We start from the raw sequence: 21,816 nt of genomic DNA, 5'->3' as shown, positions 1-21,816 counted from the left end.
ATATCCATGCTAAACCAGTTACACACACAATACATATGATACCTACAAAAGTAGGTGTATGCAAGCAGTAATAATACCTTTCTGTCAATCAACTTGCTATACGTAGCTGTTGGTATGTAATATTACTTTTATAATCAAAATTTCAGGAAAACGTACAATAGGACACCCTTACTAAAAGTGGAATATGCTGGATTTGAATCATGGCTCACCTATGCTCAGGCCATGAGCTCACTGTACTTACACCTGGTACCATAGGGAAAACTAAGGAGAAAGTCTATTTTCCATACTCAGTACTGTCCAGAGTGCTGACCACCATGCATAACTACTGAGTCGGTTTACATGAAGGAAGACAAACCAAATTATTATTATTTTTTTTACTTTTTTCCCTTAAATATCGAACCTTGATTGTGAATAGGTAGACAATGTACACATGTAAAAGGCAATAGTGAACAAATATTAATTGTTTAACTACTCATTATGACCCTTCCTTGTTAAAGATGACTACTGTGGGACTCTAACCCCACTTTACCTATGATCTTTCTTTTTCTTAGCTCAATGTATTTACACCTAGTGCCACAGAGACAGTCAGGTAATGGGTTGAATTTCTGCAGTCATTACCATCCATAGTGCTGACCCCCTTATAATATCACTAAATCCTGTTTGAGCTCTGTAAGGAGACTGAAGTAAATTTTTTCACTTTTTCCTTAAGCAGGTAGCTGTGTTTGCCTTCTGTCATGTGCCATGCACATAGTAAAGAAAAAAAAAGATAAAAACGGGAAACAAAGGTTGTACAATTAGTTCTGGATCTAAACCATCAGACTATTACATGTACATAACACATTTGTAGTGTGCCATCTCTCTTTGCCACAGACATAGATTTGCAATACCAATCAAATCACGTGCATACAAACAATTCACATTTCATATCCAGTATTAAATTGTTCATACAGTTGGACATTCTCAGTTGATTGTAAATGTGTAGATAACATGAATGAGTGATCACACAATATTTATGAATACATTTGCAAAACTGCAGCTCTGCCTCTCTTTGTATTCTAGAAATCCTTCCTTTATCTCAGGTCTATATTACTGCGGTGGTGGTGCTGCGGTAGCGTTGTCGCCTCACAGTAAGACATTGTCCTGTTTGATTCTCAGGTAAAGCATCTTCTGTGTGGAGACATGTGTGAATGGACATACCTTCATTGAAGGTTGTGCATCAGGGCTGGCAACTCGGCACATAAAAATCTACTGTCAATCATTAGCGGACTGGAGTTCCACTGTGGCGACCCCTAACCGGGAAAAGCCAAAAGTCACAACATCTCAGGTCTATATTAGTTTGCCAAAATGTTATTCTGGTGAACACCTATTCATCGACCCCTAATCAGCAAATATCACGTCACCAATTTGCTGAATTTACTAAGGGCAATGAAATAGTTGCCCAAAGCACAAAGGACGAATGTGTAATTGACTCAAACTCCCACAATTACCCTTAACTCTATATATATATATATATATATATATATATATACCAACTCTGAGATATCACTACTGCAGAGAAAAGGGCAAAGTTCTGTAGTTGTCCATTGTGCTTCAGGTAACTATTTTGTTGCTTAGTAAATTCAGTGAATCGCTGAAGTGATTTTTGCTGATTATTGGTCGATGAATAGGTGCTCACTGGAATAACATTTTGGCAACCTAATACAGACCCCCATTATCTGTGCTTTACTATCACTCATGCAATCTCCAGTGCATGATCTCTCATTTTTCTTTCAAGGTGTGATACAAATACATGACAGTCAACAACAGTTTTCAGCAAAGGCAGGAAACTGTGCTATTATGCCAAGGAAATATACATATGGGGTGTTTGGTTTGGTTTAAAAGCTCACTGCAGTTAGTTCCACAATTTGTATGCATATCCTCACTGACACACCCACTTCAGTAAAAGATGTTTGTACATTACTGTGTTTTGCTTCAGTCAGTGTAATCATTCACATTTGCATACCATTAGCATCTAACAATTGTGAAGAGGCGACACTATGTTTACATCTGATATATGAAGTCAAACATTTGGTATTCAGCAATTCTGGTTAGTTCATACCTCATTTGCATATTCAGAGTGCTCAGAGGTCTGAATCTACACTGTAAGTTAATTGCGTAGCTAGGAAACCTGAAGGGGAGGAGAATGTTTTCAGTCTTGCTTATTGCATTACTTGTGAGAATGTAGGGATAAGTGCACTTTTTGGACTGCTTTTTCTATATTGGGAATTTCAGTTGCATGGCCCAGGTTATTTGGCAAACTACATAAGTGTATATTACAGATGTCAGTCATGTCAGATATTGATGGCATAGTTGGACAACTCACCCACATTCTACTTGACTACATTTACAAGTACCAGTTATGCAGGTATATGCCATTCATTTATCTTCTTACACATTTAATTTTCTAGTACAGGTTTCACACTTACATTGACTGTCCTTCAGTTACAACTGTTGTCATTCAGCGCTGACTCGTCTGATGCTAGCAGTACACAATTGCATGGGGAAGTAAAGATTTTGAGTATTTCCTGGCATCAACTGTACTCAATGTATGTGCATGGGATGAAAGGTGTACCTATTAGGTGACAGCATATGTGCAATCTATTGCCTCTTGGCCAGGGCAAGGGCATATTGTGCATTCCTGCATGTACCTACACCCACAGCAGCTGGAAGTTCCCCCACTGATTCATCACCTGCCTTCGAATGGGGTGACCCTGGCAGTGGTAGTAGAATGTGTGTGCCTATACCTTTGTGTTTCTGCTGCAGCTGTTTTTGCAGTATGATATTGTGTAGCGTAACACAGACTATAATAGTTTCAGCACAAGTACTGGGATCATACTGTAGAGCCCTCCAATGTTTCTAGTCACTGAAACTGTGACTTTAGCAGCCCAAGCACATGTTCTATGTTTCTTTTTCGAGTGTATGCCTCATTATAGCATTCCTCCATGGGTGTCTGTTCATTTCTGATGGATGTCATCAGCCATGATTCCAATTCATACCCTATATCCCCCAGTAAATGGCCTTGTTGGACATCACTCTTGGAAAATATCTGGTAGAGCTATGAGGTGTGCCAGATATGGGAGTCATGGTAACTGCTGGAGATGCCAGAGTACACATTCAGGATGAGTCCCCTAACATTACTCATGACCTGGTAGTTAAGGGAGTGGAACCCCTGGGTGATGATTTGATCTCAATGTGGGTACAGTCAGTGGCACCCAAGTCTTCAGGGAAGTGTGCCACAGTAAAGCATAGTTCTAGCTCTGTCCTCAAGGTACGAGGGAAATATATATAGTCACTGGCATGCTGTAGGACAGAATTCAGGAATTGGAGCACAATCCTGGATACTAATGTCTGTGACACCCCCGGAAAGTCCCCTGTCGGTCTCTGAAAGGTTCCTGTAGCTACAATTCTAAGTACTACACATACTTTGGTCTTCACTGATATGGGTTCCCCTCAGTTTGCCCTTGGTCTTAAGTGAGGACGGCACAGGTTGCAGAGTTCCTGGAGTGTGTCACTAGCCACCCTGCAGTATTCTACTATTTCCACTCCATGCAGATCATAAAATGTTAAACGGGGTCTAAATACTCTCTTCCTCATTCCCGGGGTCTGTCAGCAGCAGCATACAGTTCAGCCTGTTGCACATACACATGCAGAACAGCAGCAGCATCCCCAACACTCTTTCTTTCCTGTGTAGTTTCTGTGGCTGTATTCCAAAAGATTTTTGAGTACAGGGCAGATGGCTACATGGCCCATTCAAGATTTTTTTACAACTTGCTGAATAGCTTCCCAATCTTAGATTGGTTAATTAGCAAATAATTCAGCTGCTTATGCACTCATTAGAATCTCACAATGTTTATCTGGTTTGCGTGGCTCTACATTTTGTGTAGAGTCATTTAATGAATACAAATGGGTGTGTTATTGTGTACTCATTGTGCCACACCATGAATATGGCATAACCAAATCATGTAGGGTTTTTTGAATCCAGCCCTATACCTATTCAGAAGGTATGTGTATTGAGTGGAATAAAATGAAAATGGACTTTAAAAGCATAGTAGAATTAATAGACAGAAGAAGATATAGTAAATAAGTAATGGGAAATGATTTAGAAAAGTAGACAAAAGTTAAAGTATTGCAGAAGAAGAGGAATCTCTCAGAACAAGAAGAGGAGCAAATGCAGGGAAGATTTGGACAATATGCTTGGGTTTAGAAATGTTGTTAAGTATCTATTTTTGCAACTCTAGAATGCAAAATCTTTCAGCAAAGCAACTTAGTCAACAAAATGTAGAAAGAGTTGTAGTTTTTGGAAATGTTATTAAAATTTGTATAAAGCAGAATGGGAACCACAAAAATGCACAACTGGAAATATTTACAAAATACATAGATATGCCTAAGTTAGTGGAGGAGACAAAATCTAAACACTGATGTATAATTAGTCAACAGGGAAGCCTCTAGGAACAGATGGTACTCACATGAAAATTTGGAATTTAGGAGGGAAGCAAGTGATAAGGATCTTGAAGGCTTTGTTTAACAGTATTTCAAAAGGGAAGTACCAGCATCTTGGAAAAAAGTAGTGATGGTTGTACTACTGAAAGGGGGGTAAAGACTCTTCAGATATGGCTTCATAGATGCAATTTCAATTATCATGATTATAAAGTGCTTACATTAGCTAAGAAAATGGCAAGGATGTTACCAAAATTGATAGCTATGGATGAATATGGTTTTGTGGAGGAGAGGCAAAACACTTTAACAATAATATAACACTGATGATCCAGAAGGAAGTGAAGGAAAGCACTACTCTTGCTGATTGTCTTGATGTAGACACAGGATTCACTAGACTCATCTGGGATTTTGAGTACAGCAATGGTAGCATTTCATTCTCTGATAAAATAATATGGTTAGTGAAGAGGCTACATTAAGGGCCAGAGGCAAGAAGTAAGGACAGGAGGGTTCCTCTCTGTCAAGCTGTGCTTAAGCAGAGGACTAAGGCAGACATGCCCCCCCTTCATTTCTGTCATTTGTTTTATATCTAGAGCCATTAACAAAGAAAATAAGGGGTTCACAGATTCAAGGCTACATCTGGTGTGGTAATCAAGAAAAGTTAGCTTTACGAATAACATTATTTTGTAGTAGATAAATCGAGAAATGGGCATTTTGGTATTGTGAAACATTTTGAGACAATCTCAAGTCTTTTCAGGATGTAAAATAAATAAAAATAAAACAAAAGTTATAGTTGTAAACTATGTATCCACATATGAATCAGTTCAATAATATCCTTACTTATGGGACACAATAAGATGAAATATTTAGGCTGCTGGATTAAAAAGGATTCTGGTATGGCAGCCAGAGGTATATAGGAAGAGACTAAACAGAAAATGATACAAACACAAAAATTAAGAAATAAAAGCTCTTGATTGTGGATACGGATAGTAAGATACAAGCAGTGAAAAATGTTGTTTTTGTCTCAGTCTTGTATATAGTTTAGCCATATTTTTAGAAGTAGTAGATTACAGGTAATAAAAAGTTGAAGGAATTTTCTATGAAAAGGAAAGAGAGCAAGAGTTGATTGGGATGAGTTCATTCTCCCCAAAGAACACGGTTGGTTTAAAGTTACCTGAATTGAAGGGATATTTTAAAGCTATGCAGTTAAGATTCATATACATGACTCAAGCAGAAAGTTATAAATCAAAATGGAAAAGGAAGATGATGGGACGGGGGGAGTTTGACAGATAAAGAGAGATTAGGATTTTGGATACAAGTCCTCAAGCAGGATAGTAGCAATGATGCAGAATATTAAATTCAGAAAATTGCAGAAAATACTCTAAGAACAAAACCAGAGCTGGAATAAAGGCAGTTTTGCCAACAGGGATGTTTAGAAGTAGGGGTATAGAAAACAGGCAACACAGGATGAAATTTATTGAAGGATATTAGAAAAGGAACCCTGGTATTTGGAGAAAAATAATTTGGGAGGAAAAGATCATACAGTGGGATGAGGCTACGCAAGAGTTTGGAATGCACATTAGGGATTACCTTCCATATTAGGTATTTATACAGAGCATATGCAGTGAAAAGGGGATCAGGAAGTGCTAAGTAAAGTACTAGTTCTGGTAGAGTTTCAAATTAAACTTAGTAAAGAAGATGCTGTTAAAAAGTGATAATTAGTAAGGTGTATAAAATATTGCATTACAACTACAAGACTCAATCAGAAGAGATTAGACAAAAATTGAAAAAGAGAAAAGAAATACAAATGTCAAAGGAACTAAAAGAAAATATTTTTAGAGGGGCCCAACTATGTAACAAACGTATGAATGTTTGAAATTTTGTACAGAACTGTTTGCATAGTTGTTTTTATACTCAATTAGACTTCAGAGGATTTTGCCACTGGTAGATGCCTAATGTTGGAGATGTGTTGGGAGACTGAGAGGTAACTGGGAACATGTTTTTGAGAATATGTACTTTGGCAGATATATTGGGAGAAATTGTTAGTAATCAAGGAAACAATTAATTTGAGTTCAGGTATATGATCTGGAGTACCTGTACATAGTAAGGCCTTCCTAGGTTTAATGCTACTCTCTTGCTAAAAATGGAAACTGAAGTGTAAACAAACAATAATGGAAGTTTTGAATATTGTAAAGGACATAAAGTTAGTGGAAGGGGGTCTTTAGAAAGGGGAAGAAACAAATTTCATAGCAATAAGCAGAATTTGTGGGAAGAATAGATGCAGAATAATGCTCATGAGGTGGACTGAGGTGTAAGGTAAGGCAAGGATTAAGCAATTTATGTAGTGTTGGACTGAATTAAAAGAGTTAAAAAGAAAATGTGAATATTGCACATCAGCATTGATGGAAACTCTTATTATGATTTGATATATTTTATTAGTGCATGTGAATTCATGTTACAAAATAAAATATGATTATTTCATGAAGATACTAAAAAGCATATCATCAGCATGTTTTATGTGTGTTTTAGGCCAAATTTCAGGCTCTTGATCAGGTACTGTGGTCTGGTAATTTCAAGACAGTGTATCACTAGGTATTGTTCAGTACTTGTACCCAGTGCATATTAGAAAAACTCATCTACTACTTCTGTGGTGTCTCTTGGCCATTGCTTAGGAAAAAAAATAGAAAAAAATAATCAACATTGCCTCTTTTTACTGAGAAGATAAACACAGCCACTGCCACTACTGTATATGAAAAAAAATGCCAGTTAATTATAAATTCTAGAATAAAGTAGCATCCGTAAAACACAAGCTTGAAGCCAACACTATGCAATGATGAATATAAGAATCTTCTCCAATGATGCTACTTAATATTTTTCCCTGAATTATTAATGATTTGTTAGACATTAGACACACCTTGAATATAGTGTATATACATTTAAGGTTTCTTTAGTTAGGCAGCAATAACAATAAGAAAGGCTTGAAGGCTTATAGAAGGTTTATTTCAATTTTGATAAGGCTGTTAGCCTGTTTTATAATTTGCGTGCATGGTTGTATTTTCCTGAAATTTGATAAAACAATTTTAAGCAAGAAAAAAAATCTCATGATGCTAATGGCACTTTCAGCAGCTTGATGAACTACCAGTTGTCTGGTAGACCTTACTCACTGCTGATTTGGAAGGCCCATCTTAAATAAACGTAGAAAGTTTTTAAAAATAAATGCTATTGCAAATAACTTTAGTTTTGCATGAGGTAAACATAAATCAAAGAAGTATATATTGCTATAGCATGCTGTACTCTGATAACGGCTAATGTGCAAACTGTAATGCGGTTGGATGAGGCGTGAGCCCCTTTTTTCACTGTAGCAAAAACTAAGCTTGTGACAGCCTCATTACTTGTGTGTCCTTATCTTTATTTTATATTTAGAGGATGCCGCTGTTCAGAAACCTTTTAAAAAACATGATCACATTTTGGTCCTTTATGCAGTGCTAATGTCAGCAAATCACTCCAAGTGGTATTATCAACTTTGCTCTGCTACTTGAAATTGTATGCTGAGGGACACTGCACTGAAATTATTTTTTTTCAGCTAAGGCTGCTTTCTTCCTTAGTGTGGTCAATGACTTGAGAGTATGCATTGTATTTCTGTTTATTTCAGTGTCCTCACTCTTCTTAGAATGCAGGATCTTGAATTATATTTTCTGTGAGCATCTCTAGAGTCAGCAGAGTATTTTGCATTGACTATGTAAGTGTGTGTGTGTGTGTGTGTGTGTGTGTGTGTGTGTGTGTGTGTGTGTGTGTGTGTGTGTGTAGCTACAAGAATCTTAACAGATAATTATGGTTCTTTTCTAGTTTTAGCAAGAAGTCATGATCACATTAGTGGCTATAACTGTCTTAGTTGTAGGTATTTGTTCCCCATAAATTAATGATGTTCGGTAATACAAAGCTAGCAGCCAGCACTCTACATTTGCCAAGTTTTCTGCTGGTCATGCCCGTACTAATCAGTCATCTCTGTATACCATCTTACAGTGACACAGCTTGATGCCATGAACCATATAACGGATCAGGTCATGTGACAAAGTTCAGAATGATGATAATGTAAAGTTTCAGGGAAAGCCAACATGGTACATATAGAAACTGTGTAGACTCATGAGGAAAAGGAAACTGAGAAAAATGGTATACATCACTAAGGTATTCTGGATTACTAGTGTAGTTGTAAGATGCCACCCTGAAATACCAGTGTTCTGGGTTCACTGGTGAGTCTACAGCTGCATGGCCAGACTGGAAGGATAAGGCTAAGAAGCCAAAAGCCTACCTTTCTACCTTGATGGGGGGAAGAGGAATGAGAAACCCACCACTGTAATTGTCACTTGGAGTCAGAAGCCAGTCCCTGGCACCTTACCTTGTGACTAGCACTCAGCTATGTTTAAGACAGATCTGGAATACGTATAGGGATTTCATGTTGATGTGAGCCCAACTCTGCTCTTTGCAAGGTAATGACCTCCAAGGTACCATCATTCACTCCTTTTCATATGATGTAAGCAGAGTAAGTAGAAGAAAAGATTGAATGAGAGGGAAATAACTCTATGCATGTATGTCTCCTTTAAATGGGCCAGGGCACAGAAAAGGCATTGTTCATGATCATACACATCTCATGATTATAATGCCATTTATCTATTGCCTTTATATCCTCAAGCCAACTATGATATTCATTTTCTATATAATATATTTATATTCTCCGTTTTTGTCATTCACCCTGTATGTAATACATTTGTGTTTACCTTGGACTGAGACTGAACTAGGTTCAATGTGATAGGTGCTCTACCCCTTTTAACAAATTCAAAATTAAATAAATAAATACAGTAATAGCACTCTAAGGGTTAGACTGCAAGAAAATGAGAGCCAAGGCATAACGAAGTCATTGATCAGTTATAAAATATATGTTTTTCATATACCTTCTGCAAAAGCTTTTACAGCTACCATCTAAAATACCAGCAATGTTATTCAAGGGTCAGGTCACTTAAACTATTTTTGATCAGTACTCATTCTATGGCTGTGACCTTAGCAAAAATCTATTCTCAAAGATGGAAGGGTATATTAACAGACTTTTCAGAAAATCCCATCAGCTATACATAACTCTTTCAATTCCAAAAGTCTTTATATGTTACATTATTGTTTTCAGATAAGAGGCAGCTACTGGCTTCTACCTAACCACAATTCATATACTATTGCCTCTAGTATTAATTGTTAAATAGGTAAAACATAAAATCCAAGAGGCTCCAAAACCAAAACAAATCCAGGGCTGAAGGTTGAGAGCAGCAACTGTTTTATTTGGTAAAACCATTTAAAACTAAAACAAAAAAAAAAATTCATTCATTTATTTATTTATTTAATATTTGTTTACTGGGATAATCTGACTGGACAACAAGTCTCCGTTTTTAGCAGAGGCCCGGGGAGAAAAGCTACACATAGAACACAAAAAACATTAATCAATGGTAACAGTTATAGGTTACAAAATATAAATGTTAATAAACAATGGATAAACATGGTACATGATGTTTTGAACACAGAGAGACAGTTGCAAGTATTAGCTTAAAACTTGGTTACAATGAACGAATATGGCAAAAAGTGTATGTGCAATTTGTGTGTATAGCATTTTCATAGCACAAAACATATGAACAATATTTACAATGAGCATTGGTTGTACACATTATTATTATTATTCACCAGAGGCATAAGGAAATAGTATTCCTACAATCTAGTGACGTTTCAAGGTGGCCCATTGCAGTTGCATAGCTGGTTGGTGTGGTGGTATGATTTAAGGAGTTTTTTGAAGGTGGAAGTACAGTTTTGTATTCTGATGTCAGGGGGAAGGGTGTTCCAGGTTTTAGCAACTTCATTAAGGGAGAGAGACCTTCCAGACCTTTTTTTGCATGGAATATATATATTAAGCACCTTTGTCCCTTATAGGAACTTCATCAGAATATAAAAAACAGTTAAGATACAAAACTTTTATACTCACATCTGTGAGCAATTACAACAATTCCTTTGATGTTTCAAGAGGGAGTGTCTCCAACCATTCTTAGGCAAAGTAGTATCACAATGCCATCTAGTGTTTGGAAGATTTAAGTGTACTTCATCCTGACAGTGTGCAATCTTGCAAGCCAGCTAAAAAACTGTAAACTTTTTGTATCAAACAGAATATGTTTATATATATATATATATATATATATATATATATATATATATATATATATTAGTTTCTGTAAATAATCTTAGATTAAAAAAGTAAAATAAAATAAATAAAAATCAAGTCACATTAAAATGAGAAGTTAAAATCTTATACATAAAAATCACTCCAAAAAAAACCTAGTACCTAAAACTAACTCAACATTCAATACATGCAATGAGATGGCAAAAAATATATTGGTAAAAAATATTAAAACCAATTATAATGGGCAAAAGGGGCATTCAATTAAAGAGTATATAAAGTGTATGTCATACATCATTTCATTGAGGGGGCTTGAATAGGAGGAAAAAATGTGTATTAAGTATAAAGCTCACATACATAGCTTTATTATATAAAAAGGGTACTTAAAGTGCAAATCCATACTAAATGGGCCAGAGGTATTATTGTACCATTTGCCCCTACCTCGGTTTCATTACCTAGTCAAGGGTAGCTATGCGTTCCCCTTGTGCCGGAACTTTTGCTTATATAGTGATGGCCCAATGGGAGTACCAGTACATTTTAGATCATCCAGAGTACAAGGATAGACTTAAGATTTACACATATTACCTGGATGATAGTTTTATTTTATAGAGGGGTGGGGCAGAAGGGATTGAGGCATTTTTAACATACATCAACAACACTAGTAACATTTTGAAATTTATGTATGAATTCAATAGCGAGAATATATCTTACCTGGATGTCCTCCTCAGTAAGGACAGGAATAATCACAGATTTATAGCTACAATTTTTAGAAAACCCACTTATTCAAACTCCTTTCTCCATTTCGACAGCTACCACATCTGTGGCGAAAGGGCAATGGGTTAGAGCTGCTAGAATGGTCACCACGGATGAGGACTTCCACAATGAATGTGAACTTTTACTGGATATGTTCCATAACAGAGGTTTTCCCAATGAACTGCTAGAGGAACTTAAGGTGGAGGTTATGAGAAAAAGAAATACTGGATGGTATAAACCTATTTTAGGAGGGTCAGCAAATTTTATAATACAAAATATAGGAGCTGAAGTGGAAGAGGAAGTAACTGGGGATTTGATCAGGCCTCATTACTCCATGAATTTCATAATTACCTTTACCATGGAACACAGAACACTTAAACGGGTTATTGAAAAAAACGGGGCAATTATTTGTGAAAGTCCCACTTTGAGAGAGAAGTTGGGACATAAACCCAGTTTTACATTTAGAAGTGATAGGAAATTGAAGGAAATATTGGAACACACATCTAAAGAAAACATGCACCAGGTATGCCGTATGAAGAAATGTGGGTTCTGTTCTCAATGTAAATTCATTCTAATGTGTGACAGGTTTCTTATCAAAGGCAATGAATTCAAAGTCAGGCCAAATTTTGACTGTAATTCTAGGAAGGTTCCCACACTATTTTAATTAAACAATTCTAGGAAGGTGGTCTACGCGGCATTATGCCAACAGTGCCCATGTTTTTACATAGGTAAAACCGAGTGTAGGCTGAAGGAAAGAATTTGCAAACACCAGCATAACATCAACAAAAGGAACCCCAACAATGCCTTGGCAAGACATGTTTTGGACAATGAAAATCACACATTTAAGTTTGCAGCTATAGAAGGATTAAAGGAGGGAATGAGGGGAGGTCCATGGGTACAGTTATTGGAACTAAGGGAATTATATTGGCAACTGACTTTGAATGCCCATGGTTGGCCCTAGACTTAATGAGTCTTGCTCCATTGCACCCCTGTTGAAATTTAAAGCATTGACTAGGTAATGAAACAGAAGTAGGGACGAATGGTACAATAATACCTCTGGTCCCTTTGGTATGGGTTTGCACTTTAAGTACCCTTTTTATATAATAAAGCTATGTATGTGAGCTTTATACTTAATACACATTTTTTTCCTCCTATTCAAGCCCCCTGAAAGAAATGATGTATGACATACACTTTATATACTCTTTAATTGAATGCCCCTAATGCCCATTATAACTGGTTTTAATATTTTTTACCAATATATTTTTACCATCTCATTGCATGTATTTATTGAATGCTGAGTTACTTTTAGGTACTAGGTTTTTTGGAGTGATCTTTATGTATACAATTTTAACTTCTCATTTTAATGTGACTTGGTTTTTATTTCTTTTATTTTACTTTTTATCTAAGATTCTTTACAGAAACGTATATAAAAAGATAGTCTGATACAAAAAGTTTACAGTTTTTTAGCTGTCTTGCAAGATTACACATGGTCAGGATGAAGTAAAAGTACACTTAAATCTTTCAAACACTACATGGCATTGTGATACTACTTTGCCTAAAAATGGTTGGAGACACTCCCTCTTGAACCATCAAAGGCATTGTTGTCATTGCTCATGGATGTGTATAAAAGTTTTGTATCTTAACTGTTTTTATATTCTGATGAAGTTCCTATAAGGGACGAAGGCACTTAATAAATATATATACCATATATATATATATATATATATATATATATATATATATATATATATATATATATATATATATATATATATATATATAAAAGTGTGTGTATGTATTTTTTGTTTTGCTTTTAAGTGGTTTTACCAAATAAAACAGTTGCCGCTTGCAATGTTCAGCCTTGGATTTGTTTTGATGATCATTAAATACAAAGTTCAGCAATTTCTGCTAAAGAAACAGACAATTTAGTGAAAGGTGTTAACATACCCTCAGTCTGTATGACCTCAAAGCTGGTTATATTTAGGAAAATATTTAATGGGGAGAATTCTCCTGCATGCAGTTTTTGACAGGCTTGCTCCCTCCCCCACATAACACCCAGGTCTTTTAGATTCATTTTTTCCATATTTTCATTGAAGTGGTCCCACTTTTGTGGAAACTGATGAATCATAATAAAATTGCACCTATTCTCTCCTTCACTTATGCTACCCACCATTGTACCCTGCTTCACTGTTGGCAGCAAAAGTATAAATGTTGCAGTAAATGCTGCTGCAAGTTCATTATCTATATAACAATGTAACCAGCAATCTCCTACCATAAATGTTAATGTTAGAATCATTAAGTGAGATTAGAAATTCATGTAATGTTTTACAGGAATACTGTGCATCTAGAATCTTCCAACAATATGAAATTCTCCATTTATTTTCACAAAGGCTGTATAACATGAACATTGATCGGGAATGAACATAGTTATCAATAATATTGTCTATAAATATAGAAGAGGGTAGATCATAACTTGAATCATTTAACAACTTTTCTGGTAACATCTTTCAGTAAGCAGGGCTAAATTCCTACTCTGACCATTGCTCGAATCTCACTTTCCTGTAGGATTGTGTGTGTATATATAAATATATGCACATACCATACATCTCAGCTGTCCAGCATTTTGCAAAATACCCATGATTTTGCCTCATATAATTGTCCCATTCCTTGTAAAATTTTTGATTTTCTGGTAAACCACTGAGGATTACAGTCACTCTTACTTCCTATTGTTTAGAAAATTCACACTGGTGCAAAAACATGTATTCTAGTAGCTTTTAAGTGAATGAGAGCAATATTTAAAAATTGTTCCCCCTTTGTTTTTGGCTTTGTCCAAAACTCTTGAGCAAATACGTTTAGTGATATGACACACATTATCCTGGCCTACTCCAGGAACCATATATAAACAAATATATGTCTCACTTAAAATCAGGGAAATTAAGTCAGTAATGCTCGTGAAAGAAAATAAAATTCTTGCATTCATCCTCAACTGAAGGTATCCTGGTAAAGAAAAGCAATTATTTCTGAACTGTACAAGTGAGGCAATAATATGACCACCAAATGTCTTCAGTACTGCTAAACCAAGGCATATCCTAAACAGTAATAATGTACTTTTGTTTTATTTTATGTGTAGGTCCAAACCTCAGATCAGAGGGAGTAGAATACTCTGATCAAACTAAATTAGTTGGCTAACTGGATGTAAGGAGAGAGATTCTGCTGCAAGTGGCAAAGTAGTTAACATTGTTGCCTCACAGCATGCAGTTCTGTAGGTCAGCTGTCAGCTGGTGCAGCTTTTATGTGAAGGCTGTTTGCTCTGTATGTGTCCACATGGGTTTTTGCCAGGTGCTCCAGTTTCCTTCCACCTCCCAAAGACATGCCATTGGTGAAATGGTGTTCCTGCAAACTGCCCATAGGTGTATGTGCATCCTGCAATGGTTTGGTGACCAGTTTAACATTAGTTTCAATGCTATACTCCCAATGAGCTTCAGGGTTGGCTCTATCTCCTCCATTCCCCTGAAATGGATTAAGCAAGTAATCTGAGAATGAATGAGTGATCCTGTTATAGCTGGCAGAATGTGGCACCCTCCAGTCTTTAAATGTCTGACTGGAGATCTCCAATTAGCAAAATTCTAAGTGTAGTTGAATCTATATTGTGACTTTGGATCACAGCCATGGTTTAGGATATTCTTGCCATGTGTGCCATTTGTTAGAAATGCACCATAGTACACCATACCTGGTTGACCTTGAATAAATAAAAGAGCTTACATACCTTTAAATATTTCAACTGCATAATTTGTTTAAATCCCAGACTAGTAATAGTCTGGGCCTAATGGTGACACTTTCTACATGCCTTCATGAACCATATATAGCTAGGCAATAATTAATGAGATGTGTAAGACTCAGCATTAATAGCGTGGACATACAGAGATAGATCGAAAGTGAGTGAGAGAGAGAGAGAGAAGCTGTCCTTTCAAATGTTTATTTTGGATTCAGAAATGTGACTGCCCTGAGAAACTACTTCATGATCAGAACTTCCTGTTCATCTGGTGCAAGTCATAATTAACTTGGTGAGAAAAATAATTTAACAAATAACCAAGAAGGACAGCTTACCTAAAAAAAAAATCAAAGAAAAGTAAATATTTGTTATATCATAAATGTGACATGTTGGAGGTAAGGAAAGTCTGTGTTTCAGAATATATTCTGGCTTTTCCAAAATTCAGTATTTCAGTTTATTATTTTAATTCTAAGTTTTATTTTTAATCCACTTTCAGAAAGCATAGATATTTTCATCAAATGCCCCATGAGCACATAGAGGAAGCTCACTGGATTGTCTGGGCAGGGTTACCATGCTGCATTAAAGTGTTGCTTGTATAGTTCTGGAACAGTGGCTGAAGGAACATTCCAATGGTGCCAAAGACACAAACAAAAACAAAAATCCATAGGAAGAGACGATCTATCACCATGGCAACATATTTCCAATCCTCACTCACCTGAAATAAGAAACAAATGCAAACAATTAATTTTTGGAAAGACACATTAAAGCAGAGTATGATTAAATACTAGAGCTGCTGCTGTGCAGATTTGTGGGACAGTTTTTAGCCAAAACCTTTTAATCAAGTTCACTATTTACTTTCTGATTGCACTGTACTCTTAAAATTTTAAGATATTTTGGCCAACAGCATTCAATTAGTTTTAAAATACTGCTGATGTCAGTAATGTGGTTGGGGAGGTGTTCCTTAGTATGATACCATGCTGCTCAAGGGAATTTATTTCCTCACTTACTGCATGTAATATATGCTCTGTTTAATTACAAAACATCTTTACTAGTAGAATGCTGGTGTTTCCAGTTTAGCTGTTTCTTTGCAATACTACATAGTTTTGCAAAGATGGCTGTGCAGAACAATCTCTTATCCACCAACACTACCACATCATAAAGCTGCATCCTCGGGATCATTCATTAGTTGTCTGCTCCCCTCTAGAAACCTTGGTGTTAGTTCCATATTCAGCAGCTGGGAGAAAACAAAGCAGTGTTGAGCACGTATAGATTCAAAAGAAGAAATTATTCACCGTGCCGCAGATGTATAACACATTTCAGGAGTAGTTGCTGTTTATTTCTGTGTACATTTATGAGGTGTTTTGTTTAAGCATTGACAAACATACCTGACCACTAAGATGTTGTATTTAAAATGCAATCTTAATATTTCTTGGTTAGCTTCTTCTGCACATTTGGCCTGTTTACCAATCATAGACCCCTTGAACACATTTTTAGGACCATGCAAACATGCAAGAGTTCTTTGATTCACCTTCCTGATTGTATTAAATTATATCCTTTTTATAATACAGTGCCACTTGTTAGAGCATGTTTTAAATTTATAGTTTTGAACATTTTTCAAGTAAGCATTGAAACAAAACATATGAACCAGTTATGACAAAACTGTCCAATTCAAAACATTTCAACCATATAAAGTCACTCAAACTTCTGTGTTGACAATCTACCAAAATTAGTCAATTTGTACAATCTCTACAGAAGTAAAAGTCATCTGAATAACTCCACATTAAAGAGATTTGTAACTAATGAAAAGGTTGCTGGTAGCAAACAACTTTATATTTCAGTGTTTCATCTACAAATTCACGGCATGCTGCCCTTGAAGAATAAATTGCCTATGATACAATTAAAAATGGTAAACTGGTAATATTGAAATAGGGAATGGATGACAACAGGTTCACAGTTACTAAGCATCTCATCCAAAGGAGGACATACTCAGGAATACAGCACCCCACCCCCCTTAAAGTACAACACAGTATCAGCAGTAAAGGAAGATAAAAACAAAGATCATAGCAGTAAATTATGTATTGACACATGAATTTATTCAGCAATACCTATATTTATGAGGACATGGTAAAATTAAATATTCAGGGGTATGGATTAAAACGGCTTCTGTTAAGGCAGCTAAGGATATGTGGGAAGAGACTAAACAAAGAAAATACAAAAAGTGAGAAACTGGAAGCTCTTGTTTATGGATATATATAGCAAGATACAAGCAGTGAAAATGTTTTGAGTTCATTTAGTTTTATATACAGGTCAGGCATATTTTTATCAACCAGAGGAGAAGTTGTGGACAATAATTAATAAGGACTTGAAGGAATTTATCTGGTAGGGGAAGAGGTCAAAGGTTAAGTGGGATAAGTCGATACTTATAATGAAACAAGATGGTTTAGGTTTACCTGGTTGAAGGAATATTTTAGATTTGCACAGTTAAGGCTTATGTGTATGTATATATATATATATATATATATATATATATATATATATATAAAAAATTCAAGAAATAAGGAGAGAGTGTAATTTTGGATTCAGATCCTTAAGGAGAATAAAAACAGCTATACAGAGTATTATATCCATAAAGTAGCAGAAAGTATTCTGAGAACTAAGCCAGAATGGGAATGGAGAAAGGAGAATTTGTTGATAGGGTTGACTGCAATTAGGGGCACAGAGAGGTTGGAATTTATTGGAGAAAGCTGGCAAAGGAACAAAGGGTAAGAGAATGAGAAGATGCCAAGAAGACATTTGGACTGCAAGCTAGAGACTGCATTTCCTACCAGGGATTAATATCAGAGTATAGAGAAAAAGAAAGGGATAGAGTGATCCTAAGTGAAAGACCTACTCTGGTAGAGTTTTTAGTTGAAACTACAACATAAGCTGATGTTAAAAAGGGAATAATTAGTGGGGCATATAAAATATTGCACAATAACTATAGGAATTAGTTAGAAGAAGTTAGAAAAGATTGGGAAGAGAGACTAGAATAGCAATTTACAAAGGAACAATGGGAGGATACATACATTGCTCCCAAATATGTAACAAAGTCTAGAAGATTTAAGAGTTTTGCTTGGAAGTGTTTGCAAAGGTATTTTATACCTCAAGCAGACTCCAAAGAATTTTTTCCTGAGACAGATGGCAAATTTTGGAGGTGTGATGGGAAGAATGGGGTAACTGGGAACATATGTTTTGGGACTGTAATGAGATAGTAGACTTCAGCAATTCATTAAACCGTACTCCCAAATATCCAACAAAGTCTAGAAGATTTAGAAGTTTTGCTTGGAAGTGTTTGCAAAGGTATTTTATACCACAAGCAGACTCCAAATAATTTTTCCTCAGGTAGATGGCAAATACTGGAGGTGTGATGGGAAAGAAATGTGCAACTGGGAATGCATATTTCAGGAGTGTAATGAGTTAGCAGACTTCAAAAATTCATTACAGAGTACTCTGTTAGAAATATTGGGTGAGAAACTAACTGGGTATAACTATGGAATGATTCTTTTGAGTTGAGACACAATTTCCTACACATAGCAATGCCTTGTTAAATTTAATTCTGGTGGCTGCCAAAAAAGCAATTACTATAAAATGGAAATCAAAGTCTAAATTAAATGTAACTGAAATATTGAATATTGTTATGGAGCAAAAGAACTAGAAGTGGGATTTTTTGAAAACAGTATGGGCAAATTACATAGAAATAAATAGGATTATGGGAACAATAGATGCAGAATAATGATCTGGAGGAGGATTGTGGTTTAAGGCAAGGCAGGGTGTGAGCAATTTATGCCATTTGGACTGATGATAGTTAAAATAACAACAAAAGGCAACATAGGATATATGCAAATGACCCTTTAAGGTCATCAGGTGTTTCAACTATATGGCAATTCTGAATGCCCATGACTTTTTTTCTTTTTGTCTATTAATGGACAAATTCAGGCCAATAAAGCCAAACCCCATTAGCTGCAGACATGCTTGTTTTGGCCTTCTTATGGCATCATCAGCACAGCATAAGTGGAATGTTTGGCTAACCTTTAGAAACACAGGGTTGACATACCTAGCTGATATCCATAATTATTAGGGTGTCTGCAAAATATCTCAACCAACAAACTAAAACAATGCTTAAAAGGTCACACAGAAAAAACAATCAGTAAAAAAAAACAAAAGAAAAATCTAGCAAGGTTAGACTTTCTACTGAGTGATTCCTTAAAACTCTTGTATTAGAAGCAACATGGGACCCAACCAACATACTAAAACAATGAGTGAGAAGGTCACACACAAAAAAACAATCAGTAACAACCAAAAGAAAAATCTAGCAAGGCTAGACTAAGACATGTTGCCTCTAATACAAGAGGTTTAAGGAATCACACAGTGTAAAGTCTAGCCTTACTGAATTTTTCTTTTGTTTTTTAGTGATTGTTTTTTCTATGTGACCTTTTTACTCATTGTTTTAGTTATACAAAATAACACAATGAATAATGTATGCAACTAGGAACATGTTACTATGGTTTGTTTTCTTTTATATAAATGTATGCTTGCCAATGTCTTAAGTGATAATACAATAAAGGTGTTAAAATAAAAAAAAAAGAGGTGAGTCTTTCCCCCAGCAGAATACCTCTCAAGGTGGGAGAACAACATCACAGACACACTCCTTGACCCAAACGAGTGAATGCTAAACATGGAAGTGTTCCATCAAATAACTTGCAAGTGTTATGTGCCAGAAGTTGATATTTTTGCTTCATGTTGAAACAGGCAGCTCTGAAAAACTTGTAAAGAACTCCATAAAAAGGAGCATAGAGGACAGATATATTGTCCTTCCCATGGACATGCCTATTTCTGTATGCTCTCTTGCCTCCCTCCCTTATTCTCAGGGAATTAATGAGACTGGGGACCATAGGTCAAGGTTAAGGCTTGTGGACTTCCCTTGGCCTAGTCAGCACCAATTCTGTCTACTACTGAGTATGGCAAGAAAGAAACAGGTGACCTACTTATTCAGAACAAGAGGGCCACGATACATCCTCACTTGAACACACTGAAACTGGTAGGGTGGATGATCTAGTACTTATCCCATCCAGGCATTTTTTAGAGAAGATCTTGCTTATCTTAAAACAGGCTAGAAGACCTAGCACCAGAAAATCTTATACCTTTAAATGTATGTGTTTCTCTCATTGCTGCCTTAACAGAGGACAACAACCACTCCAAGTCAGGCTACCCATGGTCCTTAGCTACCTTTCGGAACTGTAAAAGAATGGGATGTGTTACACATCTGTTAAAATACATGCTTCAGCCATCTCTGCTCGCTTACTTCTGGACTCCCTTTTCTATCACTCAGCCATGAAGTACTTTCTTAAAGGATTTCTGCACCTGAAACCAACATGAAATGAACCACCTCCCCCTGGGATCTCAACTTTGTACTATAAAAACTTAAGCTTCCCTCTTTTTTAGCCTGCTGCTTCTAATGATATCAAAAAGTTTGCCTGGAAAACAGCTCTCCTAAGTAGCACTGATTTCTGCTAGGTGAACCCCTCAACTTCAAGCCTTAATGTGTAAAGTTCCCTTTTTAATTTTCCACAAGGACAGGGTTACTCTGCAGCAATCCCACCTTTATGTGTAAAGTGGTGTCAGAGCTTTCCTTTAACCAAGGTATACATCTTCCTGTTTTCTTTCTTCACTCAAAAAATAAGGGTAAAAGACTATTGCATTTCTTGGATGTGCACTGACAGCTCAGATTTTACCAACTAAAAACAAAATGTTATAGAAAATCTGACCAACTGTTTATAGCCTTTTAAAAAGGGGGAAAAAAAAGAGAAAAACCTGTGAAGAAACATATAATAGCTAAATAGACTACAAGCTGTATCTCCTTCTGTTACTACCACCACAGAACACCAGTAACTCATGAGGTCAAGACTCACTCAACTAGGGCAAGTGCTGCTACCACTGCCTTTCTCAGGGGAGTACCCACCCAAAGTGGCTTAGAGTCCATGCCCTTTTCAGGCATTGTAAGCTAGGAGCTGCATCAAGGGTCAGAGCTGGCTTGCTTCAGCTATCTTCTATGGCTTGATTTCCCTACCCACCTTCTGGACAACTTTCCATGTCTTTAGCTATGAGAATCTTCCCAACAGTTATTAATGCAGCTGTGAATTATGAAGAACATAATACAGTTGTAATAGGTGCTTAACAAAAATGTAGATATTCAAGTAGCTTCACTGTTGTAGTACTAATTCCCACCCCCCCATTCTTCTACATTTCTAGGGTTGGGATGGGTACCCTTCTCCCTCCCCCAGTTAAGTCCCTCTCCCTACCTTCAATGCTGCTGTCTGTGGATACTTTTCTGCAGCTTGTGCTCCAGGTACCCTTCACAGAGAAAAAGAGAGACAAAAAGAAAGTGACTCTAGACAGGGGCAGGAAAAACCTAAAGATGGTGCCAGCTGATGACCTTTTGTAATACCGTTGTCCTGACATTGGAGGGAAGCATGTCTACTGAACTGTGGGTGAGTGGGTTTGGCATAATGGTTAAGGTCTTGACCTCATAGACATGAGGTACACGGTTCAATTTTTGATCTCAGGTTATTGGCTA

At 36.4% G+C, this 21,816-nt stretch overlaps 1 protein-coding gene across 3 annotated transcripts in view; it reads right to left on the bottom strand.

Moving 5' to 3' along the window:
• Positions 1-13,783: 13,783 nt before the first annotated feature.
• Positions 13,784-21,816, bottom strand: part of CHRNB2 (cholinergic receptor nicotinic beta 2 subunit) — a 975,665-nt gene continuing 967,632 nt past the window's right edge. For all 3 annotated transcript variants that reach the window (XM_044080649.1, XM_044080651.1, XM_044080650.1), the window contains exon 7: positions 13,784-15,918. In XM_044080649.1, the coding sequence (XP_043936584.1) occupies positions 15,748-15,918 (171 nt within the window). In that variant the 3' untranslated portion in view covers positions 13,784-15,747. The remainder of the gene's footprint in view (positions 15,919-21,816) is intronic.

The sequence above is a fragment of the Protopterus annectens genome, chromosome 8.part0 (assembly GCF_019279795.1).
Source record: "Protopterus annectens isolate FY-2018-M chromosome 8.part0, PAN1.0, whole genome shotgun sequence".
In the NCBI taxonomy this organism is placed as follows: domain Eukaryota; kingdom Metazoa; phylum Chordata; order Ceratodontiformes; family Protopteridae; genus Protopterus; species Protopterus annectens.
Note: the sequence above shows the minus strand (reverse complement) of the source record. Positions and strands in the feature narration are given on the sequence as shown.